This window comes from Engystomops pustulosus, chromosome 5 (genome assembly GCF_040894005.1).
Source record: "Engystomops pustulosus chromosome 5, aEngPut4.maternal, whole genome shotgun sequence".
NCBI classification, from domain to species: domain Eukaryota; kingdom Metazoa; phylum Chordata; class Amphibia; order Anura; family Leptodactylidae; genus Engystomops; species Engystomops pustulosus.
The window spans coordinates 181,398,489-181,421,196 of record NC_092415.1 but is presented as its reverse complement, the minus strand read 5'-3'; the positions used below and the strand labels follow the sequence as shown (position 1 = coordinate 181,421,196).

Here is a 22,708-nt window from a genome sequence, read left to right as displayed (position 1 = left end):
GTGCTGCTAACCATTATTGGCACCCCTTAATTTTTTCATTAGAAAGAATTAGACATGTACCAAAGTTGAATCTTTCAGATATTTTCATTTATGGTCCAAAGTAATACATTATTTTTAAACTTGCATGTTGCAATTTCAAAGAAAAAACTGAATAAACAGCATTTTCAGTAATAAAAGCCTGCCTAATAACTCTTTGAACGCCTGAGATGAACGCCTCCAATTTCTTGTATCCATCTGTAAGATTCTGGAACCTCTCAGCTGGGATTTTCTCCCATTCTTGATGGGGGTCGCGGCTGCTGGCAGAGGGGCGCGGAGAGTTCCTGCTCTGTGTCTGTGCATATACTGCAGATACATGTAAAAGTTTGCAGGTAGTAGCATATTCAGGACCTGGCATAGACAGATATGCTGAATGGCCGCCCTGTTGGATACATCAGGAGGACTTAGCCTTTTGATGTATCTGTTGCAGCAGGGATTTCATTATAAATGTATAACTTGTGCAGGGCCTTGAGGGAGGAGCAGGACTCTAGGTTCAAAAAAGGGTTCTAGGAATACAATAAAAACGAGTCATGCTCCTACCTTCAGGCCTTGCATCATAAATTCACTGAAGCTTAGACTGGAGTGTTCCTTTAAACTTCATGGGGTGCCAAGAATGATGAGCAGGACTGTAAACCTGGTCTTCATAACGTCTAAAAGTATCCATTCTTCTTTTCTAGCTCCATGGCACGATAAGAGTAATTCTGGAACCTTTGCTTGGAGACGTTCCAATAATTGGGGCTATTTCGTTATTTTTCCTGAAGAAACCGGTAAGTGAGATCCATTAGTTATTATTCTGGTTTGTCCCATGCTGATGTGAGGGGCACAAGATATTGGATATATCTTGTTTGGCGGCTACTGGGAATAAGATTATTTGGCAGAAGTTTTGGGGAGATGTTCCCATATTCAGTTTTTATCAGATGCAGTTTTTGATGTCCAAACCAGGAGCAGAGTAAAGTAAAAAAAAAAAAAGAAGAGGGGGAGAACCTTTCAATTGTATGTTCTCACCCATTATTATGATCAAAAGCTTTTGGCTTCAAAAACTGCATCTGAAAATCTGATGTTGGAACGCAGCCTTGTTGAATGAGAGTATCCACTTAGTGTTCATGTGATTTCAATACAAGGATGTAATATGGGTTTGAAGGATATTGGCGACGGATGAGATCAATTACTGCTGATGGGATGTCATTAACCCAAACTGTTCGTAAATACTGAAAATAAATTGAATCTTAATGCTAAATATACAGAACTATTGCTGATGTCATTAGTGAACTACATTGCGCAGCACGCCTGGTTATTGGATCCAGGGCCGGATTATAGGCGGGGCTCCCGGGGCTCGAGCCCCGGGGCCCCCACCATCTTGCCCCCACCAGATCGCGCCCCCGGGCCCTGACTCCTCAGCCGCCACCTTCCTGAGCCGTCCGCCCCCCAGCAAAGGTTCCCGCCTCCCTGCCCGCCCATCCCGCTGCATGGCTAAACCTCCCCGCCTGCTCGTAACCCCGCTCGCGCTCCCTCCTCCCCTGCCCGAACAAGCGGCCGTCCACTCTACCCCCCCCCCTCCTCCGCCTCAACAAACGGCCGTCCTCCGCTCCCCAACCCCGCCTGAAAAGCGTCCGTCCTCCGCTCCCCAACCCCCCACCGGCGGAACAATTGCCCGTCCTCCGCTCAACCACCTCCTCCCCCGCTCGAAAAAGCGGTCACGCCCCGCTCCCCAACCCCGACCGAAAACCGGCCGTCCTCCGCTGGCCCCCCCCTCCCCCCACTGGCGGAACAAGCGGCTCTCCTCCGCTCCAAACCCCCCCCCCCCCAGTGTATGTACAGTGTATATACTGTGTGTATATATGCATCTACATTCTATATATTTATATACTGTTTATATATGCATCTACTGTGTATATACTGTGTATATATGTATAAACTGTGTAAATGTGTATATATGAAACTACTGTGTATATATGTATATACTGTGTATATGTGTATAAACTGTGTATATGTGTATATATGCATCTACTGTCTATATATTTATATACTGTGTATATATTCATTTACTGTGTATATTTGTATATACCGTATATATGCATTTACTGTCTATATATGTATATACTGTGTGTATATGGATTTACTGTCTATATATGTATATACTGTGTATATATGCATTTACTGTATTTATACACACATATATTTGTATAAGCATATATATATATATATGATGTATGTTTATGTTTATATGCTGTGTATGTGGTATGTATGTATATGTTCTGCATACTGAATGTGTGTGTGTGTGTGTGTGTGTGTGTGTGTGTGTATTTCCCATATGTGTGTGAAAATGTTGTATATACTGAACATGTGTGTATTTGCTGTATGTGTGTATATTCTGTATGTATATGCAGCATGTGTATATATGGTCAGTGTATACTGTATGTGTGTGTATATGTATATATATATGTATATGTATATATATATTGTATATAATGTGTATGCCGTATGTGTTATGTATATATACGGTATGTGTGTATATACTTTGAGTTTGTGTTTTAGTGTATAAATGTATATGGGTACATAAATGTTTGTGTATACTTGTATATATATGGGTGCAAGCATACGAGTGTAGAACTTTATGTGTGTATATAAAGGTGTGTATATATCAGTGTACAAATGAGTGTAATTGTATAAACTGTGGGACTGCACATCTGGTGCGGGCTGAGGTGTATGTTAAATGGGACTGCATATCTGGTAGGAGAGAAGGTAGATACAAAGATGTGTTACTGGGGGTGAGGCGACTGTATGTAGCTGTGTTACTGGGGGCGAGGCGGCTGTATGTAGATGTGTTACTGGGGTGAGGCGGCAGTATGTAGCTGTGTTACTGGGGTGAGGCGGCAGTATGTAGCTGTGTTACTGGGGGTGAGGCGTCTGTATGTAGCTGTGTTACTGGGGGTGAGGTGGCTGTATGTAGCTGTGTTACTGGGGGTGAGGCGGCTGTATGTAGCGGTGTTACTGGGGGTGAGGCGGCTGTATGTAGCTGTGTTAATACGGATGAGGCGGCTGTATGTAGCTGTGTTACTGGGGGTGATGCGGCTGTATGTAGCTTTGTTACTGGGGGTGAGGCGGCTGTATGTAGATGTGTTACTGGGGGTGAGGCGCTGTATGTAGATGTGTTACTGGGGGTGAGGCGGCTGTATGTAGCGGTGTTACTGGGGGTGAGGCGGCTGTATGTAGCTGTGTTCCTACGGATGAGGCGGCTGTATGTAGCTGTGTTACTGGGGGTGATGCGGCTGTATGTAGCTGTGTTACTGGGGGTGAGGCGCTGTATGTAGATGTGTTACTGGGGATGAGGCGCTGTATGTAGATGTGTTACTGGGGGTGAGGCGGCTGTATGTAGCTGTGTTACTGGGGGTGAGGCGGCTGTATGTAGCGGTGTTACTGGGGGCGAGGCGGCTGTATGTAGCGGTGTTACTGGGGGCGAGGCGGCTGTATGTAGCGGTGTTACTGGGGGCGAGGCGGCTGTATGTAGCGGTGTTACTGGGGGCGAGGCGGCTGTATGTAGCTGTGTTACTACGGATGAGGTGGCTGTATGTAGCAGTGTTAATACGGATGAGGCGGCTGTATGTAGCTGTGTTACTGGGGGTGTTGCGTCTGTATTTAGCTGTGTTACTGGGGGTGAGGCGGCTGTATGTAGCTGTGTTACTGGGATTGAGGTGGCTGTATGTAGATGTGTTACTGGGGATGAGGCGGCTGTATGTAGCTGTGTTACTGGGGGTGAGGCGGCTGTATGTAGCTCTGTTACTACGGATGAGGCGGCTGTATGTAGCTGTGTTAATACGGATGAGGCGGCTGTATGTAGCTGTGTTACTGGGGGCGTTGCGTCTGTATTTAGCTGTGTTACTGGGTGTGAGGCGGCTGTATGTAGCTGTGTTACTGGGATTGAGGTGGCTGTATGTAGATGTGTTACTGGGGATGAGGCGGCTGTATGTAGCTGTGTTACTGGGATTGAGGTGGCTGTATGTAGATGTGTTACTGGGGATGAGGCGGCTGTATGTAGATGTGTTACTGGGGATGAGGCGGCTGTATGTAGATGTGTTACTGGGGATGAGGCGGCTGTATGTAGCTGTGTTACTGGGGGTGAGGCGGCTGTATGTAGCTGTGTTACTGGGGATGAGGGGGCTGTATGTAGCTGTGTTACTAGGGATAAGGTGGCTGTATGTAACTGTGTTACTGGGGGCGAGGCGGCTGTATGTAGCGGTGTTACTGGGGGTAAGGTGGCTGTATGTAGCTGTGTTACTAGGGATGAGGCGGCTGTATGTAGCGGTGTTACAGGAGGACGGGTATGCACGCTACACTCAGTTGGGGCCTCCACCAGATTTCGCGCCCAGGGGCCCCCACCATCCTTAATCCGGCCCTGATTGGATCTCTCTGAGCCATTACTACCTTTTGGCACAGCATTTAATGTGTGTTTTCAATGCTTTCATTTATTATTTATGTGCTTTGTATGCATTCATCTGTTTATGAGCTTAGGTTATAGATAAGTCTGCAACCTGTAGCTCACCAGCTGTTGTGAAGAAGAAGAAAGCTGTCCTTCCATGGCGGTCTAAATGTTTAGGGCGTTCTGGGCCTTTAAGTTGCTCAACTTGCTGGGTTCTCATAAATGGCAAACCCCAATGTTAGCGTATCAAATGGTATTGATCACTGACAAAGAGGGAATGTAGTTTGGCTTTTTTTCCCCTAGTTTCAATGTAATTCCCCTCCGCCCTCTTGCTTCTTGCCAGAGGAGCTCTCCCTATCGCCTCTTCTTTCGCCTCTTCTTTCTGTGTATTTATAACAGGATCCAAACAGAAAAGCTATAAGACTTCGACTTTACTAAAAGGTTCTAGACACAGGGTGTCGGCAACAAAAAATTGTGTGTATTTTGAACTGCACACCTGTATTATGACTAAGGCCGGCGGCACACGTGGCATTTTGAACCCGTTTTTGGCCCGTTTTTAAGCGGACCGTTAAAAAACGCATGCGTTTTTCACCGGTTTTATCTTGATTAAAACGGGTCAAAAACACATACGTTTTTTAAAGGACTGCTTAAAAGCTGCCCAAAAAGGGTTCAAAACGCCAAGTGTGCCGCAGGGCTGAGAGTGATTGGTACCCGAATGTCCAGGTCATTTTTTGCAGTTCTGTTTTGCACTTATTTAAATGACAATATCTTTCGAACCACTTTACATAAAATAAATAAATAAATATTTTTTTTCATCACAAGTAAGACTTTAACTTTGACTTTAACTTAAAGATTTTTGTTAGAGAATTAGTAGACAAATAATAATAATCTTTATTTATATAGAGCCATCAGATTCTGTGGTGCTTTACAGATTCCAGGGAACAGACAAATAAAATATTACATTACAGAAGAATAACATAGTCATATGAGGGCCCTGCTCACAAGAGCTTACGTTCTATGAGACAAATAAATAATGTGAAATTCTATGCTTTTTTGGTCATTTTAACCATTTACATTATTTTTTAGTCAGCATTAAAAATGTATAAATCTTTAACAAAAAAAGTTCTAGATATGTGCAGATAAACATTTTTTTTTAAACTGCTACTTTAGCAATGAATATCTCCGGTTCTGTTTTACCTACAACCACAATCCTGATATTATAATAAATGGGAGATTCTAGGTTCCTGGGTGCTATGGTTATACAATGGTTTAAAATTTGACATTTATATAGATGCTATCTGCACATGCAAATAGGACATCTATAGCCGTATGGCAGGTGTGAGGCTTTAAAAAGTTCCGGTAGCTGAACATGCCATTTTACGATCCAGAAGTCACAAGTATTAAAGGGGTTGTCCAGAGGTTGAAATACATAGCTTCTTTTTTTTTTTTCAAAAACAGCACCACACCTGATCATGGGTTGTGCTGGTTTTGCTGCTCAGCTGTGTAGAAATGAGTAGAGCCTAGTTGCAATACTACTCATGGTCAGATGAGGCGCTGTTTTTGTTTTAAAACCTCCGAACAACTCCTTTAATTAAGATTACTAGCAGAGATGACGGTTGTCCTTCACCAAAACCTGGTTAACCTTAATAAATAATAATAATGATAAAATAAAAAATTCCAATTTGTGTTGCCCTGAATACAAGGACTCCTCAGGGTCGAATATAGATATACATTTATCCACAAATGAGATCGTAGCAAGAAGACACCAAGAAAATATACAAAATGAAGGCAGAAACACCCCTATAATTAGACTCGCAGACCCAGTGAGAGGTTACATAGTTGTAGTGTTCTCATTTTTGCTCCTTTCCCCTAGATGTTTTCCATTATTGTGTGTTTTCTGTGATTTATTATCTGCAGACATTTTTAAGATTACAAAAAGAATACCTGAGTTATCATATGACTCGATGTATTTATATATGTAAGGAACTCGTTACGTAAAACCAATACCACCCATCTAAGGAATTAACCGGGCACTAGGTAACTGGTTACTCCACCTGTGATAAATATTAAGGAGGGGTGAATACTGAAAGATCAATGTGTAAAGGTTCAAAAGAGGTTGATGTGTTCTACATAGATGTTGTACATTTACATGGATGTCAATGGTGATTTGTGATTGGCTGTAGGACTTACAAATATGAAAAAAAAAGGGATAACACAGAATCTTTTTAATATAATATATTGAAGAATTATGCTTCCTCCTCTAAGTTCTAGGCTGCTTTCCTCCTCCTCATTCTCTTTTCTCTCACATATTTAACCTCACACATAGAAGTCTTTGGAGAGGGTGGGAGGAGTAGGAGGTTAGCGTTTGGCCAGTAAGTGATTTATTAATTCACACTAAAAAATGGTAGAGCTTAATTTTACTGGCTTGGTTTTAGTAGAGCTTAAAAGAAACTCCATTGTGGGTGTCACTTGCAGCCCTGTTTTAAAGCAGAAAAGAACAGGAAACTGATAAATGTTGAATTAAAGAGAACCTGTCATCAGCACTTGGCCTAATAAACCTCTACCAGTATATTGTCAAGCAGTATAACACCTCCTAGTTTTTGTTTCTTTTATGGTCCACTGCAGTGGCATCATCCAGAAAATCAACTTTGAAGTGACATGTGAAATGGTTTTATAAAGGAGGAGGAGAGTTTAACATTGAAATCAAGTTGGAGAACTCTGAACGCCTCCTCCTGTGTGATTGACATTGTGCATGAGACTTCAGAAGATCTGGTTAGTGATGTCTCTGGATGCAGGACCTTCAATTACAGTGAGGAGCTTTCTGAGACGGGGAAAGCTTGACTTGACAGTGTTAAAATCTCCGCCTCCTTGACTTTATACACACAATTTACATCTCAGTTGATTTTCTGGATGATGCCACCGCATTGGGTCATGAAAGAAACAAAACATGGAAAGTGGAAGCTGCTTGGCAAGCTACTGGTAGTCGTTTATTAGGTCATTTTTGGATGACAGGTTCCCTTTTTAAACATTTTTCTGATCAAATATTTTCCATCAGTCCGTGATGGCTCATCCCTTGAGTGTGCCAAAATTCGTACATCACATAAGTAATGTGTCACTTCTAGAAAAATCTTTGATTTTGTGATATTTTTATCTCTAATAACAAAGAGTTCTCTTCCCCCAGTATTGCTGAGTTATAATTGAGGGTAGAACAATGGCAGCAGAATGACATTTTTAGCTGCTTTAAGATGGGTTGTAAAGAGCACACACTTCTGAGACTCTCCTATCTCACCGTAGTCACTGCAGTGGACGTGGTCCTGCCATCTGATGTTGACAGGGAAACTGTAGGACACCTCATAAATTTAGCGTGGGTGGTAAATTGGGCTTCACAGCCTAACTGTCTTCACTACCAGAGGTAAAATGTCCGCCTCTCACGACATGTTCTCCGCAGGAGAGCTTCCCCACCGCCAGATGCTGACGCTGTCAGGTAGTGAAGCCAGAGTAGCAAGCAGACAGTGTTTGCATCCGTAGACGTGGGCAACTCTCCTCAGAGTGCGGTGTGAACAGCGGCCATCTTACCTCAGTTGGTAAATGGCACTCCACTCTCTGGATGGAGTCGGCTCGCTTCGGCTCAGCAGTGTCACCTCTGACACTTGTGTCATAGGTTAGACATTACTGACATAGGTTCATGTCTACACTTGCTTTATACATTTATGAAAGTTGTTTTATAATTGGAGGTAGACTTTAATTGGTAATTACATCTCATTACATCAGCACTGCTGAAAGTTACGAGTAGCATTGAGATTAGACATGTTGAATCCATATATTCTTAGAGGAGTTTAATCTCTCTAAATGCCAACTGATCCAGCATTGGGTTAAGAGATCAAATGTATTGCTACCGTAAAGGTTGTCTACCTCCTCCACCAGTTTTGCTGGCAGCATGTTGTAGAGATATACACTGTGAGTTCCAGCATACCCTCTGTCCACGATGACATTTCTGAGAAATTCCCATTCTAATCCATATGCTAATGAGGCAGTTAGTGCACTAAAGTTGTGACTTTAGTATTCATTGCACTGCTATTTGTACCTTGACCCCTACCTATTCGATTAGCAGGTGATTTGTCCATCTGAGCGACACTAATGTGATTCAGGCAGGAATAGCAGTGCTTCGGTGCTGAAGACTTGACAACTACCTCATTAGCATATGGATTAAAATGGGAATCACACTGTATTTCTCTATAACATTCTGTCCATGGATTACAACAATTGGTGGAAGGGGTAGACAACCTTTAAAGGGATATTCCTAAAGTTTGCAAACTTGTCTGCATCTGGCAATCAATGATTGGTGATGCCAGGATCTTCCAAGTAGCGTTACACTGATTTCCATGTAGATAGATGTCCCATATTTCATTGTATTTTCACTTTAACATAGAGCAGTGTCCAGTGTTGGAGCCGTCTCCCATTGTAACTCAAATTCTCTGCATATGTTAGTGACAAGGGATTTCCAGGATAATCCATGGATAGAAACTGGGATTTTTCACCTTTTCTCCTGTAGACGAGTTCTTCAGTTCCTTAAACACTTTGTATTGAGTTTTTATTGGTTGCCACATATTTAACATGTTATAAATAGCAAGTCTCTGATTGTCCTCCGAGTGGCGGATGATGAAGTGTAAGATCTCACCGCTGCCTTTCAGTGGAATTCACTGGCTGCATCAGTGAGGGTGCTGTCACACGTCGCGTTTACTGCATGCATTTAAAAACGCATTGCTACAGCTGAAGGGGTATTTCCCTAATTAAACAGCTGTTAACGCTTGCGTTTACAAAACGCAAGTGTTAACGCATTGTTAACGCATGCGTTAACATCGCGGTTAACACATGCGGTTGTTAACGCATGCGTTAACCGCGATGTTAACGCATGCGTTTTGTAAACGCAAGCGTTAACAGCTGTTTAATTAGGGAAATATCCCTTCAGCTGTAGCAATGCGGTTTTAAACGCATGCAGTAAACGCGACGTGTGACAGCACCCTAAGACAGGATTTTTGTCCCTCTCATATTTTCCAGGCCAGCATAATTGGCAGATGATCCCATTGTTGTCCCTGGAGTGTTTACAGGACTTCTCGCCCCTTATAAGGAAATCTTGTCCAAATTAATAATTATGTACATTCTTATCAAATGCGTCTCAGCAGACCCTGCAACTTCTTGTTTGGAAATGTTGTAGCGTAGGCTAAGAGACACTTGGCACTGTCTTACATAACCTTGTGGAGCGGCTGGAGAGAAAGTTCTTCTCATTTGCCATAGATTAAGAGCTTAATTTCTTTGGAAAGAGATGTCTTTGTATGGAGAGGAGCCGGAGTCTCTACCAGAGGGAAGGACGTCCTGCTAATCACTTTGTGGACCTGACTTACATTATTAGAAACAGAAACTAGTGTGTGATTTAAAAGGGAACTTTCATTTTTCTTGATGTGACTATTGTTAAAAAAAAAAAAAAAAAAAAAGCTTGAATTCTCTGTTGAAAAATTGTTAGAATTTTCTTTTCTTTCGTTTTGTTTCTCTGTAATTATTTTTAGCAATTTTATGTGTAGTTAGCAAGTAGTAGTAGTACTAAAACATATTCCAGATCTGTAAGGAGTAAAGTTTTAGCCTCCTCTCCGTATCTATCAGTTGTATACAGACTTGAAGAATGATTGCAGATACACAGTGGATGTTGTAAATGGGAGACAGCATGTTCTTGTGCCTTCAGCACTAGTTAGACATCATTGAATTCTACGGGTTCAAACGTCAAACTTTTTACACCCACTTGTCACTTAACAATTTTTTTTTTTCAAGGAGGAATAAAAAAGAAAAACGATGATTTAAAATAGTTACTGTAACTGAATTAGGACCTTGTGCTATTCCTCTTAGAAATTTACCAATAAATTGGATACCTAGATGTCAATCCATAATGGGAGAGGGAGGGGAAGCACCCATTTAGTGCTAGCGGTACCCGGCTGTGTAGTGATTCATTCCATTTAACAAGGGGCAATGATACAAATATTTTACTTGACACATACTTTGTTTATTACAGATTAACACATACTTGTCAATTAGTTCAGAAATATTAATGAGAAATAACAAAGGGACATCATGACATAGAATTAGAAGAAAAATTGACCCAGTGTTTTTATTTCAAGAGGAATAGGCTTGCCATTCGGCAATATACACGTCTAGGGAATAGATATTTTTCATGAAATTTTGCAAGAAATCTATTTAAAATAATTGCCTGTCTTTCCCTCACTTTGATTTATAAAAATCTATTACTATCCTGTGCATGTCACACAGGGGTTCCACGCTCTCCCATTAGGCCATTATGCACGCCTCCAGCGTTTCTCTAGCTAACATGTCCCGTCCCTTCCTTGAGAGCTGGTAACAACACTGGGCTCCCGGCTGCCCTCTACCTCTATCTGTTTATGTGCTACAGTTCCCCAAAGCTTGCTGGTGTCATCGGCTCTCGGGAAAGGAAATGGGAGGGGCTGGAAGTGTTAGCTAGAGACATGCTGGAGGCGTGCATAAACAGGCTAATAGGAGAGCGTGGAGCACCCTGTGTTAAATGCACAGGAGTACAAAGCCTCATTAGCATAATAGTAAAAGCTGATTTTTGTCAAAATCGGTCTACATCAGTCTGAAGGTATGTCTGCTTTGAAATGACATCTATAAAGTGGTAGATTTCCTATAAAGCAATGCATAAAAAACAACACAAAGAAACCGTTTGGTTTGAATAAAGTTTATTGCAAACTTTACTTCTATCACCTGCACTATGAATTTATGCAATAATAAAATTATATTTTTTAATTGAATGGATTAGTTTGATTAGTCAAACTTGGCTATTTTCTCCTAAAACTGTACCACGCTTGTCTGCCTGTCAGTATTTAGTATTGCATCTCTTCTCCTATGAAGTAGTTGCCACCGACGGTATGTGGGGTGGCAGTGTTTTTAGGAGAGAACAGCAATGTTTTCCAATTCTGCACAATGGCAGTAGTCTCTAAAGAGATAAGTATCAAAGATTAATCTACGTATTTTGCTGTGCTGTTTGTATCCTATGAAATGCGATGGTGTATTCACACCTAGCTTGTGTGGGTTTGGTGTATGTCACATGATGGCGGCACTATTTACTTGTAAAAGTAGCTTAAGGGAGCTGGCTGTCTTCTGGTGGCGTTCTATATTGTGTTGTGTTTTCTGGGCAGTGTGCCTACTTGTCCACAAACCGCCTGGTGCAGAAAAATAGGCACAGAAATAACCCCCTGTTGTAAGAGGAATCCATACACCACACAAGCCTCTGTATAGTAAAGATGAGCAGTTTTTTTTTTTTTTTGGTCTTGGCATAGCATAATATGTTAAATTAAAGGGGTTTTCCAGTAATTGGGAAAAACTAGAGGCTCTGGGCATAAATGGGAAAAAAAAGAAAGCAACATTCCTGTTTTTTTTCATATATAATTTTGTACATGAGGCCCCTGGACTAGGTTCTAGGGTCATCGTGCCATAATTGACCCCCACCATGAAAATGCTGCCCACCCCCAATGATGTTACCTCACACACTAGTGGTCAGTCAGTGACCCAGACATGAGTGAATTAGCGACATATAGTATCTAGTACTTTACAGGTGACAATCTGCTCCATCAGGAAGACGACTTCTTCAAGATTTCTCAAGTCAGTCAAATGTCTTCAGCTCCATGCAGCACAACTCCACACAGCGCCCCTAAAAAAACCACAGTCACTTACACTATAAAGAAGCATGTTCCTAAATACACAACACGACTGAACACCCTATTCCCCACACAAAACATCCTTTATATAGTCCCCTGAATAATTTATAGTATCTACAACACCGACAATTTATTATATATACCAGGCTCCGCATAGAGACACAGGCCAGTGTGCGTGATGAAGTCATTACGCATGCTGTCCTATGTCCTGCAAGAGCGGTGCACACAGTTGCGATGTGCTGCACCGCTCTGCCTGTCAAGGCTTTAAAGACACCAGTGTAATTGACTTTTTATGTAGTACGGACTTGCCAGCAATTGGTGAATCTGTACTAGCGGTGGGGATATGCCGCCTCTACAAGGGTCCGCAATCTGCCTTCGTCCCGCTTCATGGCACATGGGGCCCTGCCTAGATTCAGAGACTGGGCCAGGCAGCAGGATACTTATGGGACCCCTAAAATAGATGAGAGACAACGTGTGTGATCCATTGCTGGTCCGTATGTCTGCAAAGATTATCCATGTGTGATCCATTTTTGCAGAAGGCTGGCAAATGATGTCCCCATCTCAAGGGTCCCATGATTGTGTTACTTTGCAACTGATCCGCAAATCCGGGATGGATGACCATGACTGTGTGGCATCGTAACTTTCACATTCCTATCGACTTTTAGGGTGCGTTCACACGTGGCAGTAATGCATGTGTTTTCAATCTTATCTGAACAGCTGAGGAGATTTGCCTGATTACATAGATGTTAACATTGTGTTTACAAAACATATGCTTTGATGCAATGTTAACACATAAGTTTCCACATGCATTTGTTAATGCTGCGTGTTAACGCATGTTTTTTGTGAACGCATTGTTAAGGCTGGGTTCACACCATGTTATGTGGAGGATTCCGACATGTATTTCCAACGTATGGCTTGTCCCACTGCATGCCTATACAGGGGGATACGTTGTTCAAGGCTCCCCCCCCCCCCCATACCCCCTGGATGCAGGGGCAAATAAACGGGGCGTCCCACCATTGATGTCACTGTCCTGGTGTGCCATTAGCTTCAAAAAACTGATATGCGACAGATGCGCGTTGTCCGACTACAAGTGACAGCACGCAACCCCTGTGTATATTTGGAGATTTGTAAAGTACGAGGCGCGTCTAAGAAGCTGCCAGTATCTTTCCAGCCCTTGTAGAAGGGTCTCGTGACTTTAGTGGTTTGGCATTTCCTGTAATCAGTCGGGATGGAAAAATAATCATAACGGTAGAAAATCGGTGACGTCCTCCTCCAGCCGCGTCTTCTAGAGTGATGTCTTGGTGATGATCCAGATTCTCACTAGGTTTACAACATCCATTGGATGAGGCCTATTTATAAACATGTACAGATGTAGCAGAGCTGAAGGTGGTTTCTCAATGTAAGACACAGGATATTTCATGAAATTAGATTTTTATGTGGAGCATAGGGGGTCGCCCATCCCTGCCTGTGCAGAGGCATCAGCAATATGGACACCAGAGAATTTTTTAATTTTATTTTTCGTATTCAAAATTCAATAGTCATTCAACTGACAATCCCTTTAAAGAGGTTTTCCAGGACTTTGAAGGTCTTACATTTAGCTGACCCTGGTGCTGCAGGTTACATTATCAAGAATCCACGGAACTAAAATATTATTATACTTTATAATATTAATTGCCTTTTTTGTATTTCATTTTTAACAGAACAGAATTTCTGACATAAATGTGAACCGAGCCATTTTATTATTTGTTATTTGTTCTGGTCTATCGCCTCTATGTCTGCGTTCTCTATTAAATGCACATGATGCGAGATGGTGTCATTACTTGACTGTGTTAGAGATGTATAAAAAAAATGCATTTATATTCCTGGTTCTAGTTTGTGGATTGTTTTACAATGATATTTTTTTTTTGTTTGTTTTCATGTATAAAAATGTATTTTTCTATTTTCTAGCTTCTAGATATCAACTGGACGGGACTCACAAATATGTTGGACATTCCTGGTCTAAAGTAAGTGCAAACAGAGTCGTTACAGGATTAACTGGAATGCATGTGCAAAGCTTAAAGGGAAATTGTCATATGATTTTGCCCCATTAAACAACTAGTCCTGCCCATTAAAGAAAGTTCTCAAATTTTAATCCCCTGGTGATGTCTACACAATAAAGGTAAAGATCGTTTTTTTAACCCCCTTACTTTATAATTTTACTCTGTTTTATTACTAATTTAGCTCCTATAACTCAGCGAGTATGGACGGGGACTCTCGAAGCAGACACTTCATGATTCCTCGGTGCTACGACATGCTGTGTGCTGGCAATGTGCTTAGATTATCAGGGTACAAGGTGTATATACACTTTTATTTAGCTTCTGAACATTTTACTAGTATCTAAAACATAGAAAAAGAGAGATGAGACAGATAAGAGATAAGAGATTCATGAGATGGATATAAAACACAATGACACTCAAGGCTCTGCTAACTCGCCTATGCCTCCCTTCAGATACATACCTTATCTTGCAGAGTAAGTCTCTGCACACTGCTTGCCAGGAGGAAGTGCCTGTGTCTGAGCTGGTCTTGTAATGTGAGGTGAATGGGCTGTAGGCAGAGAGCACTGCAGTGTGCAGACAAGAAAAGCTATTCATGAGAAGAATCCGAGCATAGAAGATTTACGGTCATATCCAGGGGCAATAAATTGTAAACACCAGGACTCTTAGAGACAGTGTGGAATTATATCTGAGATATGCTGTATTTTATATTAAAGAATCTTGTCTTCGTGGGAATACCCCTTTGAAAAAAATGGTTTCTTTGTGCTATTTTTCTACCTTTCTTTAAAGGAAATCTACCACCAAAGCCATTTGAATATGAGCAGAGAATAGTCATATTTTACATGAGATGAGTTAAGTTTTGAGGTGAGGGAAGTATCAATTCAGAAAACCTTTATCTTGTTCTATCTACCTGTCAGCTTGTGGTGTCATATTAAAGAGAAGGAATCTCTGTCCTTTCAGATCAGCATTAGGTTTGTGGTTCTGTGATCTACAGAACCGAGATACAAGCAGTTAAGTACAGATGTAATTAGATTAAATGTGAGATGCAGATAAAAATCTAATTCATCTTTTTTAACTGTTTGTATCTCCGGTTCTGTAGCTCACAGAACCACAAACCTAATGTGATCTGAAAGGAAGAGATTCCTTTCTTTAATATGACACCACAAGCTGGATTCTCGTAGGTACTACAGAACTGGAGTTAAAGGTTTTTGAAGTGACTTTCTCCCTGCAGCCTCTAAAAGTGACTCCTCTCGGGTAAAATATGACCCTTTCCTGCTCATTTTCACATTACTTTTTAGGAGATTTTTCTTTATAGGTAAATGGGGGAAATTTTGCATAGTTTTAATGGGGTAAAAATCTGGTAACCGGTTCCCTTTAACGGATGGTATATAGCAGTGGTGGCGAACCTATGGCACGGGTGCCAGAGGCGGCACTCAGGGCCCTTTTTGTGGGCACCCGGTCCACAGCCCCAGCACACAAGACAGGACTCAAAGAATATTCCTGCAGTTCCAAGCAACTTAAAAGATGCTGCTTTCAGTGATATTTTGATACTTCCTTCGCTACTTGGGACTGTAGGAAGAGGGAGAATGATTAGACAGGGCCGAATTATCTTTGGAGGACCTCCTGCTGGCCCCACAATTTTTCCATCTTTCTACTGTGTTGCTGTTCTCAGGAGGCCAATATGATTGAAAGTTGTTGAACAGGGAGCAATAAGTTACTGATTCAATTTTTGGTTGGCACCTCGCGATAAATAAGAGGGGTTTGGGTTGCAGTTTGGGCACTCGGCCGCTAAAAGGTTCGCCATCACTGGTATATAGGGTCAAATTATTAATTGAATGACATGTGATTGGCTTCTGTGTAATCACTTGTCTCTGTACACATAAGGGCATGATAATCTGATTAAAAAAGATCAAAGTATAGAATTCTATCCTTCATACTGCCACCTAGTGGGGGTTATAGGACAATGTTGTCATTATATAAAATGGTGAAAAAATTCAGCAATTTTAATAGATATATATTATTTCACACCATACATGGAGACGGCTTAGCCCTCCCATAGTAGAGAAGTAGAGTCTTAAACAGTCTAAAAACATCTACATTTTCTAAAATCCAAAACTCAAATCAACTAAATATTTTCCTTTATTTTTATTTACAGTGGTGTCTCCGATACAATCATTTTGGATATTATATCCAATTACTTGGTTCTTCCAAATCGTATTACCGTTCCACTTGTGAGTGACCTGCAGATTGCACAGCTACGCTTCCCTATTCCCAAGGTGAGTGGTGAAGTATTCAGTATAATGCACCTGAAATCGTTGAGGGAATCTGTAAAAAAAATTGACTTTTATTACAGGATTGTAGCTGGACTTGGTCCCTGTGTGTGTCCGCACATTGCTGTTTTCATCACTTTCATTATTGCTGTACCTGATACTATTTAGATACTACAGCGGTCTCTCAGAGCATATGAGGGGGGCTGTGGAATAACTAAATACAGAAGACTCGGAGCACAGCAGTGTGAGGACACTTTTCTAGTGCGCCTGCATAATGCACCCAATCCTGAAATATGTTTCCAATCTCTGGTGCATTGTTGGCTTATGTCTCTGAATAATTTAGTGACAAATCACCCCATTGCACAGGGGATCGTGGTCCTTATTATCGCTGCACAGACACCTACATGTACCAAATGTCTGATCAACCATGATGACATTGACCAAGTCGAGTGTGTGGTTTACATAAGTATTAGTGAGTCCTGTAAATTTACCTCATGTTTACTTCATGCATGTTAACAGGGAGTTTTGAGGATCCATTTTATTGAAGCCCAGGATTTGATGTGGAAGGACACATACATGAAGGGGCTGGTGAAAGGCAAGTCTGATCCTTATGGCGTTATCCGTATCGGCAATCAGTTGTTCCAGAGCAAAGTCATCAAAGAAAACCTAAATCCCAAGTGGAATGAAGTGTATGAGGTGAGGAATCGCAAACTGCAGTTGTGGCCCAATAGCGGGATGTACGTGTTTTATTGTGTGTCTTTTACTGGTATGAAAAATATCTAAGCTTGTTCACTCACTCACGACTGCCATACAGCTGTATAAGTCCTATTTGCAAATGCCCTGTGCAGAAAGGATGTTTATAAATGTCATGACAGACACCTATATCTCCTGAACCCTGGCACCTAGAAACACATTCTGGTGTTGTAATAAATCTGGAAATCTGATATCTGGATTGTGTATGGATGCTTCACAGAACCGGAGATATCCACTCTCAGGGCTCATGCACACTAACATATGGCCGCATTGCCGTAGTCTGGCAGGCACACGTCGCCGCGCGGGAGAGGAGGAGGGGGTGAGCATATGTGATCGGCCGTGGGCCGCCCCAGTGCGCTTTGATTCTGTCACAAAACTGAATCAAAGCGCTGACGTGTGACATCGCCCTTACTGTACAGTTTGCAGAATTGCAGAAGTACATGCACCCTCTGCATTTGTAGCTGAACTTGGGAAAAGGGTGGGGGAATAATGCTGGCATATTTTGGTGTATTAAATTCTACAACTTATTTTTTAAAAACTTTGACTGCAAATGTGAAAAAAATAAGCTTTTTTTCCATATTTATCTGCCAATTTTATAAATTAAAAAAATGTAATTATAAAAAGATTGTATAAAGTTAAAGTCTGACATGTCAAGAAATAAACAAAGTAAAATTACTTTTGATAGGTAAAGCGTTTCCAAAGATATCGCCATTTAAAGAAGCTCATAACAGAACTGCAAAAATTGACCTGGGCATTCAGGCATCAATGACCCTCAGGATGGTGGCACACGTTTTTAGGCCGCTTTTAAACAGTCCTTTAAAAAATGCATACTTTTTTTACCGTTTTTGTCCATTTTTAATTATCTTAATTAAGACAATGGGGAAAAGCGGTCAAAAACGCATGCGTTTATTTACAGACTGCTCAAAAATGGCCTAAAAACAGTTTTAAAACGCAATATGTGCCCACCCCCCTAGTCACTTTGGTTACACAGGTGCACGGCTGTCAGAAATGTGTGATATAATGAGCCGTGCATCTGTGTAATTATGGTGAGATTTCTGTCCATTAGAAGTAAACATAGAAGCTTCTACAGAATTACAGCAAGCAGAGATCTAGAAAACAGTGAGGAATTGATACGGAAAGTATATTGGAAATTGGTTTAACTTTTTACAATAGAAACAATAACATTAATTTGCTGAAATGGGAACACCTCTTTAAGGAGGGAAATTTTTCCCGCCTAAAACATCTGAGGTAACTCGAGGGGTGACTGGGCTCCATTTATTCTGCATAGTGTTCAGATAGGGCCTCTTCTCACACCCTATGGAAAATGTCATTGATGAATGGGTTCTGTGAACACGGGCAACTTCATAAGTGTATCAATGGATCATTCCCCCCCAAATGTGGCTCAAATGAAGTACAAATCTACATCTCAGTTCAGCTAAGTTTGGTTCAGGCTAAGGCCGGCGGCACACATGGCGTTTTGAACCCGTTTTTGGGCCGTTTTTAAGCAGTCCGTTAAAAAATGCATGCTTTTTTTTAAAAAAAAAGCATGCGTTTTTTGAAGACTCATCTGTTTTTGACCGGTTTTACCAATTCTCTTAATTAAAACGGGTCAAAAACAGATGCGGCTTTTAACGCTTGTGTGTTTTAACGGACTGCTTAAAAACGGCCCAAAAACGGGTTAAAAACCCCACTTGTTCTGCCAGCCTTAGAAATACGCCCATCGTGTGAATTGAGTTTCCTAGCCTGATCTTGGCTGTGTGAACACAGATTTATTGCACATTTTATGTCCCCAAAAATACTACATTAGATCACAGACCAGTAAAACACTTTTTAAGGTAAAATGGAACAATTCTTTGGTTATGTAATTCAGTTCCGATCACTATCAGCGGCTTCTAGTACTTACAGGAGAAGGGTGTGGGGCATAAATACCTCATACTAAATCATGTCTTAATGCCAAACGCAGGGAATTTCACTTACCTCAGGAAATTAAAAAGTTCTATTTGATACCTGTGTGATGATGGAAGGTGACATCATCGTCTGCAAAAACTGAATGTATGTGTCATTGATTGAGTTTTGTTCTGAGCAGGTCACAAGTTACAATACATTGTGTGCAGTGTGAACCTCTTACAGGATTGTACATTTAATTTCACTTTTTCGTTGTTTTTTTTTTGCTTTTTCACATCTACATGTTTACAGGCTTTAATTTATGAGAATCTAGGCCAGGAACTGGAGATTGAGCTCTTTGATGAAGACACAGATAAAGATGATTTCCTGGGCAAGTAAGTGTCAGATTTATTTTTTCACTCCTGCTATATTTTCCTCTTAAGCTGCGTTCACACATTGCGTTTCGTTTGCGTTTAACGCAGGGGATTCCAACAGCTGAAGAGGAGATTTGCCTAATTACATTGTTGTCAACATTGCGTTTACAAACGCAAGCGTTAATGCGATATTGACACGTGTTAACAAACACATGATTAAACAAAACATTGACACATGCACTGACATCGCATGAACGCATGGGTTTTGTAAACACAATGTTGACAACAATGTAATTAGGCAAATCTCCTCTTCAGCTGTTTGAAAACATGACTTAAACGCAAAAAAACACAATATGTGATCACAGCCTTAGGGTCAATGCACACTAGAGTGGTTGGTCAGTGAATCCTGGATCGTACACTGGCCGAATTTCACAGACTGACCACAGTGGACAAGGACAGGACTCCAAACCACATAGTGATTTATGATGCAAGGAGTCGATTCTGTTCTGTGGGTTAAGCAGGGACTCTTACATCTTATATCGCCATGATACTCAGAGTCCCATCCTCACTAATGTGGTTGGTCCATGAAATATGGCCAGCACACGGTCTAGGTTTTACAGACCAATTAATTTGTCTGAATTAACCCTTATATAGAAAAACTGCTTGCAGGGTAGGAGTAATACAGCAGTGAAGAGAGTGGAGTGTACTTTAGGATGAGGCTCTTGGTGCGCTGTGTGTGCTGTAAATTGCCTGTGTGAACGAGGTGACATTAAAATAGCCCAACCTTGCCAAAGTTGGATAAGAGTCTGAGTAGCTAACAGATTTTAAAAAAATATGTCACCCTCTTATTTAAAGATAATTATAAAACATTACAGCAATTTATTTTAATTCAAAATATTTGACGCATTTGTTTTCTTGTAGCCTTTTGATTGACCTGGCAGAAGTGGAGAAGGAAAGAGTGGTGGATGAGGTAAGTCACTATGAGAACCCCTGGGTTCTATGGGGCAGATTTATCAAGTGTCTGAAAGTCAGAATATTTCTAGTTACCCATGGCAACCAATCACAGCTCCCCTTTATAATATTAATGAGCACTGGTAAAATGAAAGCTGAGCTGTGATTGGTTGCCATGGGCAACTAGAAATAATAATATTAGGTTATCGCCTAATTGGACCCTTGTGACTTGTGTGGGTGGTGATTAGGGTGTAGTGACGTACCCACCCTATCAGTTTACTTGTATATGTACTGCGGTACTTTTACATTTTTTTTGATGTTACATGTATGTATTTTTTATGATTATTGGTATATAGAATAAAGTGACTTTCTATTTAAATATTGATCCTAGTTTGGATACATAGTGTACTGTGGTATTTATCATTTCTGGGGTGGTATTTTCTGCTGTCCTGTGGTTATTGGTGCATCTAGGGTGATGGTTACTGATGCGGCATAAAGTTGAACAATCTTACATTACTGACAATATGGCCCTTAGATCAATAACATTTGTTCACCTCTGGCCCAAATTCTTAGATTAGAAATAGAACAGAGATTTATAGGAAATTTCATAATGTTTATATTTTATTTATATATTTGTGAGGTCGGTCAGTTTTATCATGACTCCCACTCCACCAAAATGGTTACCACAACCATGGATGCCATGTAATAGTAGCCTTAGAGGGTTAGTTTGATAGCACAAAAAAAAAAAATCAAGCTAGATGACGTCCTTCCATAATGTGACTACATATAATAATGTCAGAAGCACAGAAGTGTAAACATGTTCTTTTCTCTCCTTACAGTGGTTTGTTCTTGACGAAGCGACTTCTGGAAAACTCCATTTAAAGCTTGAGTGGCTTTCTCCAAAGTCCACCACTGAGAACCTGGATAAGGTATGTAGAGAAACTCGAAGTGAACTTACAGCTGATTTGGCACAATAACGTTGTGGCCGGTGATGTAGACATATGACTGCTTCTGCAGACATTCAAAGCCAATCCTGGTGAGGTAGATTTGAAAAGGAGATATACAGTCACCGGCCACTTTATTAGGTACACCTGTCCAACTGCTCGTTAACACTTAATTTCTAATCAGCCAATCACATGGCGGCAACTCAGTGCATTTAGGCATGTAGACATGGTCAAGACAATCTCCTGCAGTTCAAACCGAGCATCAGTATGGGGAAGAAAGGTGATTTGAGTGCCTTTGAACGTGGCATGGTTGTTGGTGCCAGAAGGGCTGGTCTGAGTATTTCAGAAACTGCTGATCTACTGGGATTTTCACGCACAACCATCTCTAGGGTTTACAGAGAATGGTCCGAAAAAGAAAAAACATCCAGTGAGCGGTAGTTCTGTGGGCGGAAATGGGCAGACTGGTTCGAGCTGGCAAGGCAACAGTGACTCAAATCTCCACCCGTTACAACCAAGGTAGGCAGAAGAGCATCTCTGAACGCACAGTACGTCGAACTTTGAGGCAGATGGGCTACAGCAGCAGAAGACCACACCAGGTGCCACTCCTTTCAGCTAAGAACAGGAAACTGAGGCTACAATTTGCACAAGCTCATCGAAATTGGACAGTAGAAGATTGGAAAAACGTTGCCTGGTCTGATGAGTCTCGATTTCTGCTGCGACATTCGGATGGTAGGGTCAGAATTTGGCGTCAACAACATGAAAGCATGGATCCATCCTGCCTTGTATCAATGGTTCAGGCTGGTGGTGGTGGTGTCATGGTGTGGGGAATATTTTCTTGGCACTCTTTGGGCCCCTTGGTACCAATTGAGCATTGTTGCAACGCCACAGCCTACCTGAGTATTGTTGCTGACCATGTCCATCCCTTTATGAGCACAATGTACCCTGTAACATCTGATGGCTACTTTCAGCAGGATAATGCGCCATGTCATAAAGCTGGAATCATCTCAGACTGGTTTCTTGAACATGACAATGAGGTCACTGTACTCAAATGGCCTCCACAGTCACCAGATCTCAATCCAATAGAGCATCTTTGGGATGTGGTGGAACGGGAGATTCGCATCATGGATGTGCAGCCGACAAATCTGCGGCAAATGTGTGATGCCATTATGTCAATATGGACCAAAATCTCTGAGGAATGCTTCCAGCACCTTGTTGAATCTATGCCACGAAGAATTGAGGCAGTTCTGAAGGCAAAAGGGGGTCCAACCCGTTACTAGCATGGTGTACCTAATAAAGTGGCCGGTGAGTGT

The 22,708-nt window shown here is 41.4% G+C and overlaps 1 protein-coding gene across 4 annotated transcripts in view; it reads left to right on the top strand.

Moving 5' to 3' along the window:
• Positions 1-22,708, top strand: part of ESYT2 (extended synaptotagmin 2) — a 90,897-nt gene that overhangs the window by 49,451 nt on the left and 18,738 nt on the right. For all 4 annotated transcript variants that reach the window (XM_072153970.1, XM_072153972.1, XM_072153969.1 and 1 more), the window contains exons 6-12: positions 714-803; positions 14,137-14,192; positions 16,378-16,498; positions 17,012-17,188; positions 19,442-19,524; positions 20,425-20,473; positions 21,294-21,383. In XM_072153970.1, coding sequence (XP_072010071.1) covers positions 714-803; positions 14,137-14,192; positions 16,378-16,498; positions 17,012-17,188; positions 19,442-19,524; positions 20,425-20,473; positions 21,294-21,383 — 666 coding nt within the window. The remainder of the gene's footprint in view (positions 1-713; positions 804-14,136; positions 14,193-16,377; positions 16,499-17,011; positions 17,189-19,441; positions 19,525-20,424; positions 20,474-21,293; positions 21,384-22,708) is intronic.